At 52.9% G+C, this 7,665-nt stretch overlaps 1 protein-coding gene across 5 annotated transcripts in view; it reads right to left on the bottom strand.

Annotated features, from left to right (window-relative positions):
- The window catches only part of pus1 (pseudouridine synthase 1), a 19,073-nt gene extending 11,760 nt beyond the window's left edge, over positions 1–7,313 (bottom strand). Inside the window, exons 1-2 of one of the 5 annotated variants that reach the window (XM_078227153.1) lie at positions 7,169–7,313; positions 4,717–4,940 (exon numbers count right to left, since the gene is read on the bottom strand). In XM_078227153.1, coding sequence (XP_078083279.1) covers positions 4,717–4,923 — 207 coding nt within the window. In that variant the 5' untranslated portion in view covers positions 4,924–4,940; positions 7,169–7,313. Of the gene's footprint in view, positions 1–4,716; positions 4,941–6,701 lie in introns of all 5 variants that reach the window. The other 4 variants (XM_078227151.1, XM_078227149.1, XM_078227150.1 and 1 more) reach the window with 4 other exon arrangements.
- Positions 7,314–7,665: the final 352 nt, after the last annotated feature.

Raw genomic sequence — 7,665 nt, 5'->3', positions numbered from 1 at the left:
TGCTGTTTTGAGCTACTTATTTGAAAAAGGATTTAATTAGAAGCAGTTCAGAGAAGATTCACTCCTTCCAACTCCTTGGACAAAGGGGCGGCACGGTAGCACAGTGGTTAGCACTGCTGTTTCACAGCTCCAGGGTCCCGGGTTCGATTCCCGGCTCGGGTCACTGTCTGTGTGGAGTTTGCAAATTCTCCTCGTGTCTGCGTGGGTTTCCTCCGGGTGCTCCGGTTTCCTCCCACAGTCCAAAGATGTGCGGGTTAGGTTGATTGGCCAGGTTAAAAATTGCCCCTTAGACTCCTGAGATGCGTAGGTTAGAGGGATTAGCGGGTAAAATATGTGGGGGTAGGGCCTGGGTGGGATTGTGGTCGGTGCAGACTCGATGGGCCGAATGGCCTCCTTCTGCACTGTAGGGATTCTATGATTCCCGGCTTGGGTCATTGTCTGTGTGGAGTTTGCACATTCTCCTCGTGTCTGCGTGGGTTTCCTCCGGGTGCTCTGGTTTCCTCCCACAGTCCAAAGATGTGCGGGTTCGGTTGATTGGCCATGCCAAAACAAAATTGCCCCTTAGAGTCCTGAGATGTGTAGGTTAGAGAGATTAGCGGATAAATATGTAGGGATATGGGGGTAGGGCCTGGGTGGGATTGTGGTCGGTGCAGACTTGATGGACCGAATGGCCTCTTTCTGCACTGTAGGGTTTCTATGATTTCACTTCTATGAAAGGTCGGACAAGTTGGGCCGAAACCTACTGGAGTTTAGAATGAGAGGTGATCTCATTGAAACTTATCAGATCCTGAGGAGACTTGATAGGGTGGATACTGGGAGGAGGTTATCTTTTGTGAGGGAGACTAGCACTAGGGGACACACTTTACAAATAAGAGGTCTACCATTCAGGATGGAGATGATGAGAACTTTTTTCTCTCAGGCGATGGTTAGTCTGTGGAATTCTTTTCCCCCCAGAGAGCAGTGCAGGCTGGGTCATTGAATTTACTCAAGTCTGAGTTAGGCAGATTTTGTTAAGACAATGAATCAAGGATTATGGGATTGGCGGGGGGGGGGGGGGGGGGGGGGGGGGGGCAGACAGTAAAGTGGAATTGAGGCTACAATCAGAGCAATTACGTTCTTATCGCATAGCAGAGCAGGTTCAAAGGGCTGACTGGCCTACTCCTGCTCCTATGTCTTATGTTCCACAATCCTAAATGGCCAACCCTTAGCTTGAGACTGTGTTCTTCAGCCAGGAGAGAAACAGCCTCTCAGCATCTACCCTGTCAGGTCCTCGAAGAGGTTCCCCACATTTCAGTGAGATCCCACTCATGAAGTGCTTCAACACTTGGGGAAAACATCTGGGTCAGATTGATCACATGGTTTCAACTAGTAACGCAGAAGAGCAAGGAACAATCTAAAGTAGAACATCTAAACTGGGACAGGGCTAATTCCGATGGGATGAGAAGGGATCTAGCAGGATGATATAGAAGCCAAGACTGACAGGAAAAAGGAAATGGAGGGGAATCTTTAAGGAGGAGAAGTCTCGGATACAGGCTAGGTGCATTCCAACAAGGGCCAAAGGTAGAGGAACCAAACCCAGGGCTCCTCATATGATGAGATAGAGAATATGAGGAGCAAAAAGAAAATGTATAGTGTACGCCACTGCAAGCGAGAACCAGGGCAAATACAATAAGTTGAAAGAAGCGAAGAGGAAAATAAGACTGGCAAGGAGAGAATCCAAGAATAGAATGGCAGATAACACAGGAATGAAAAGCAGGAGTCGACAATTCAGTCCTTCGAGCCCGCTCCGCCATTTAACACGATCATGGCTGATCTTATCCTGGTCTCAGCTCCACTTTCCTGCCTGCTCCCCACAGCCTTTTATCCCGCTCTGTATCAGAAACATATCCATCCTTTCTGGTTGTATCACAGCTTGGTATGGCTCCTGCTCTGCCCAAGACCACAAAGAAGTACAACAGTTTGTGAATGTAGCCTAATCCACCACGCAAACCAGCCTCCCATCCATTGACTCCGTCTACACTTACCGCTGCCTCGCCAAAGCAGCCAGCATAATTAAGGACCCCAAGCACCCCGGACATTCTCTCTTCCACCTTCTTCCGTCAGGAAAAAGATACAAAAGTCTGAGGTCACGGACCAACCAACTCCAGAACAGCTTCTTCCCTGCTGCTGTCAAACTTTTGAATGGACCTACCTTGTATTAAGTTGATGTTTCTCTACACCCTAGCTATGGCTGTAACACTACATTCTGCATTCTCTCCTTTCCTTCTCTATGAACGGTATGCTTTGTCTGTATAGCGCGCAAGATACAATACTTTTCACTGTATCCCAATACATGTGACAATAATAAATCAAATCAAAATCAAAACCTCTTTCTTTAATGAGTTGATAGATTCTGCCTCCACCGCACTCTGGGGCAGTGAGTTCCACAGATTCACAACCCTCCAAGAGAAGCAGTTTCTCCTCCTCTCAGTTTTGAACCTACCTGCTCTCACTCTATATTAATGACCTCTTGTTCTAGGCTCTCCCACAAGGGGGAACATCTGTTCAATGTCCAGGTGTGGTTTCACCAACACCTTATACAATTGTAACAACACTCCTTTACTTTTAGAAGTCCAGTACTTTTGCAATAAATGCCAAGATTCAATTTGCCTTTCTTGTTATATGCTGCAGCCACTTTCTGCAATTCGTGCACAAGGACACCCAGATCCCTCTGCACTGACGCACTTGGATCAACATAAGAGGGAACCTAAAAATCATCATGCAGTATGTAAATAGCAAACAGGGAGCAAGAGGTGCAGTGGGGCCGATTAGGGACAAATATAGTGATATATGCTTGCAGGCACAGGGCAAGACTAGAATTAGGACTTTGTATCGGAGATACTGATGAAATATTGGTGGAAGTGGAGATGGTAGAGGTTTGATTTGATTTATTATTGTCACATGTATTGGGATATAGTGCAAAGTATTGTTTCTTGCGCGCTATACTGACAAAGCATGCAGTTTTTGAGTACATAGGGGAGATGAAAAGGATAGGGTGAAGAATTTCCTGTTGCAGTTACAGATAGGGTGAAGGGAAAAGATCAGCTTAATATATGATAGGACCACTCAAAGGTCTGATGGCAAGTAATGGATGGGGTAAAAATTGAGAGGCCGGATATACTGGAAAAGTTGGTTATGGTGCAGAGTGGATTAGTCGCCTGGTCTGGATGGCTGATACCCCAGGTTGCCAAAGGAAGTGGGGGTGGAGATGGTGGAAAGGACTTGTCCTAATCTACCAAGCTTCCCCAGATATGGGGGAGGTGCCAGAGGATTGGAGAGCGACACTCTCAATTAAAAAAGGATGCAACGACGTTCCTAGTAACTACAGGCCATCAGTTTAACATCAGCACTGGGTTGGGTTTTAGAAATAATAATCAGGGGAAAAAAAAATTAACAGGCACGTGGAGAGGTTCCAGTTAGTGAAGGAGGTCAGGCGTGACCTCTCTGTATTTCAATAACCATTTAACTAACTTTGTAGAATCATTCAGTCCACAGGGAGGCCATTCAGCCCAGTGTATCTACGCTAGCTCTCCCTTCTTCTTTCCCCGCGGCCCTGCAAATATTTCCCCATCAAGTATTTACCCAATTCTCTTTTGAAAGTTACTGCTGAATCTGCTTCTGCCATGCTCTGTGTATTCCAGATCATAACCATTTTACAGTGTTTGCCCACCAATGCCTCTACTTCCTCAGGAGGTTAAGGAAATTTGGCATGTCCACTAAAACTCTTGCCAACTTTTACAGATGCACCATAGAAAACATTCTTTCTGGTTGTATCACAGCTTGGTATGGTTCCTACTCTGCCCAAGACCGCAAGAAACTACAAAAGGAGTGGCACAGTGGTTAGCACTGCTGCCTCACAACGCCAGGGACCCGGGTTTGATTCCCGGCTTGGGTCATTGTGCAAACTCCACACAGACATTCTCCCTGTGTCTGCGTGGGTTTCCTCCGGGTGCTCCGGTTTCCTCCCACAGTCTGAAAGACGTGCTGATTAGGTGCATTGACCCGAACAGGCACTGTAGTGTAGCGACTAGGGGAATTTCACAGTAACTTCATTGCAGTGTTAATGTAAGCCTTACTTGTGACCAATAAATAAACTTTACAAGGTCGTGAATGTAGCCCAATCCATCACGCAAACCAGCCTCCCTCCCATTGACACTTTCTACACTTCCCACTGCCTCGGAAAAGCAGCCAGCATAATCAAGGACCCCCACACACCCCGGACATTCTCTCTTCCACCTTCTTCCATTGGGAAAAAGATACAAAAGTCTGAGGACACGTACCAACCGACTCAAGAACAGCTTCTTCCCTGCTGCTGTCAAGACTTTTGAATGGACTTACCTCGCGCTAAGTTGATCTTCCTCTACACCCTAGCTATGACTGTAACACTACATTCTTCACTCCCTCGTTTCCTTCTCTATGAACGGTATGCTTTGTCTGTATAGCGCGCAAGAAACAATACTTTTCACTGTATGTTAATACATGTGACAATAATAAATCAAATCAAAAATGTGTGGGGTTACAGGGATAGGGCAGGGGGTGGGGTAAGAAGGTCTTTTGAAGAGTCAGTTCAGACTCGATGGGCTGAATGGCCTTCTTCTGCACTGTAGGGATTCTAGGATGTATTCAGTGGAGGCACGCTGTAATCTGGGCAGTATTTGCAAGCTCAGGGTAACTTGCCTGCATGCCGTGATATCCCTTCCCGGAATAGGCCAGCAGTAGGACCACTTTCCTTTTGGGACACTTCTTGCCCTGCTCCTCGGTCTCTTCCTTCAGCTTTTTGGCCGCCTGTTGCTCTTCCCCGGCCACTTGCTTCCGTTTCTTCTCCTCCTGCTTTGGCCTCAACTCTGCCTCATTGTGTGCACCGTGGAGTACAGAGCTGGCCATGCTGCCCTGCTGCCTCACTGGGGATACAGACAGAGAGAGAGTGAGAGAAACTTTACACCGCGGGGCAGAGTCGCTTCATTCAAACCCCCACACAGCCCAGCCCTGGTTACTGAGCAATGCAGAGCCCGGCTCCAGCTGCAACAGACATGGCCTTGCACTGGAGAAGCTGCAGGAGCGAGGGTAGTGCTGCAGCCCCCGGGCACACAGGCTACCGCGGCCCCCGGGCACACAGGCTATCGCGGCCCCCGGGCACACAGGCTATCGCGGCCCCCGGGCACACAGGCTATCGCGGCCCCCGGGCACACAGGCTATCGCGGCCCCCGGGCACACAGGCTAACGCGGCCCCCGGGCACACAGGCTAACGTGGCCCAGACACACAGGCTATCGCGGCCCCCGGGCACACAGGCTATCGCGGCCCCCGGGCACACAGGCTATCGCGGCCCCCGGGCACACAGGCTATCGCGGCCCCCGGGCACACAGGCTATCGCGGCCCCCGGGCACACAGGCTATCGCGGCCCCCGGGCACACAGGCTATCGCGGCCCCCGGGCACACAGGCTATCGCGGCCCCCGGGCACACAGGCTAACGCGGGCCCCGGGCACACAGGCTAACGCGGGCCCCGGGCACACAGGCTACCGCGGGCCCCGGGCACACAGGCTACCGCGGGCCCCGGGCACACAGGCTACCGCGGCCCCCGGGCACACAGGCTAACGTGGCCCAGACACACAGGCTAACGCGGCCCCTGGGCACACAGGCTAACGTGGCCCAGACACACAGGCTAACGCGGCCCCCGGGCACACAGGCTAACGTGGCCCAGACACACAGGCTATCGCGGCCCCCGGGCACACAGGCTACCGCGGCCCCCGGGCACACAGGCTACCGCGGCCCCCGGGCACACAGGCTAACGCGGGCCCCGGGCACACAGGCTAACGCGGGCCCCGGGCACACAGGCTAACGCGGCCCCCGGGCACACAGGCTATCGCGGCCCCCGGGCACACAGGCTATCGCGGCCCCCGGGCACACAGGCTATCGCGGCCCCCGGGCACACAGGCTATCGCGGCCCCCGGGCACACAGGCTATCGCGGCCCCCGGGCACACAGGCTATCGCGGCCCCCGGGCACACAGGCTATCGCGGCCCCCGGGCACACAGGCTATCGCGGCCCCCGGGCACACAGGCTATCGCGGCCCCCGGGCACACAGGCTATCGCGGCCCCCGGGCACACAGGCTATCGCGGCCCCCGGGCACACAGGCTATCGCGGCCCCCGGGCACACAGGCTATCGCGGCCCAGACACACAGGCTATCGCGGCCCAGACACACAGGCTATCGCGGCCCAGACACACAGGCTATCGCGGCCCAGACACACAGTCTAACGTGGCCCAGACACACAGGCTATCGTGGCCCCCGGGCACACAGGCTATCGCGGCCCAGACACACAGGCTATCGCGGCCTAGACTCACAGGCTATCGCGGCCCAGACACACAGGCTAACGCGGCCCAGACACACAGTCTAACGCGGCCCAGACACACAGGCTATCGCGGCCCAGACACACAGGCTATCGCGGCCCAGACACACAGTCTAACATGGCCCAGACACACAGGCTATCGCGGCCCAGACACACAGGCTATCGCGGCCCAGACACACAGGCTATGGCGGCCCAGACACACAGGCTATCGCGGCCCAGACACACAGGCTATCGCGGCCCAGACACACAGGCTATCGCGGCCCAGACACACAGGCTATCGCGGGTCAGACAGTGGAATCCGGCTCCATTGCTTACTGAGTGAGGGACTTGCCTCTTCCAGCCGCTTCCAGCAGCAGCCGCCGCTGCAGCACCGCTTCAGCCGGCGAGGAGAGCGCAGCTACGGCTCCAGCACTCACCCTGATCCCGATCCCGGTCCCGCTCAGGCCCGCAGCCGCTCCCGGATACAATGTAGCCAGTCCGCGCCACACACAGCGCAGCATGTAGCAGTTCACTAATGTAGCAGTTTATTAATGTAACAATTCACTGAGGTAACAATTGAAATTGACACATGGAGAAATTCACACATGGAGCATGGATCAAAGCGGAAGCAAACCCAGGACCCGCCTCTCGACCCAGTCAATCACCAGCTTAGCGTCACACAATAGAATCGCGACAGCACAGAAGGAGGGTCATTCGGCCCATCGAGTCTGCACTGACTCTCTGACCAAGTATCTCACCCAGGCCCACCACACCGCCCTATCGCCGCAACCCCGCACATCTACCCAGCTAATTGCCCCCTAATGCACAGCTCCAGGGGCCCAGGTTCGATTCCCGGCTCGGGTCACTGTCCGTGCAGAGGCTGCAGGTTCTCCCCATGTCTGCGTGGGTTTCCTTCCACACTCCGAAAGATTCTCCCTCAGTGTACCCAAACAGGTGTCGGAATGTGGCGACTAGGGGATTTTCACAGTAACTTCATTTCAGTGTTAGTGTAAGCCTACTTGTGACACTAATAAATAATCTTTTAAAAAACCTACATATTTTGTACACTAAGGGGCCATTTAGCATGGTCAATCCACCTAACCTGCGTAATCTTTGGACACTAAGGTGCAATTTAGCATGGCCAATCCATCTAACCTTTGGTTTGATTTGATTTATTATCGTCACATGTATTAGTATACAGGGAAAAGTATTGTTTTTTTGCGCGCTATACAAACAAAGCATACCATTCATTGGGAAGGAAACGAGAGAGTGCAGAATGCCACATGTTGGCCAATCCAGG

The sequence above is a fragment of the Mustelus asterias genome, chromosome 13 (genome assembly GCF_964213995.1).
Source record: "Mustelus asterias chromosome 13, sMusAst1.hap1.1, whole genome shotgun sequence".
NCBI lineage: Eukaryota > Metazoa > Chordata > Chondrichthyes > Carcharhiniformes > Triakidae > Mustelus > Mustelus asterias.
Note: the sequence above shows the minus strand (reverse complement) of the source record. Positions and strands in the feature narration are given on the sequence as shown.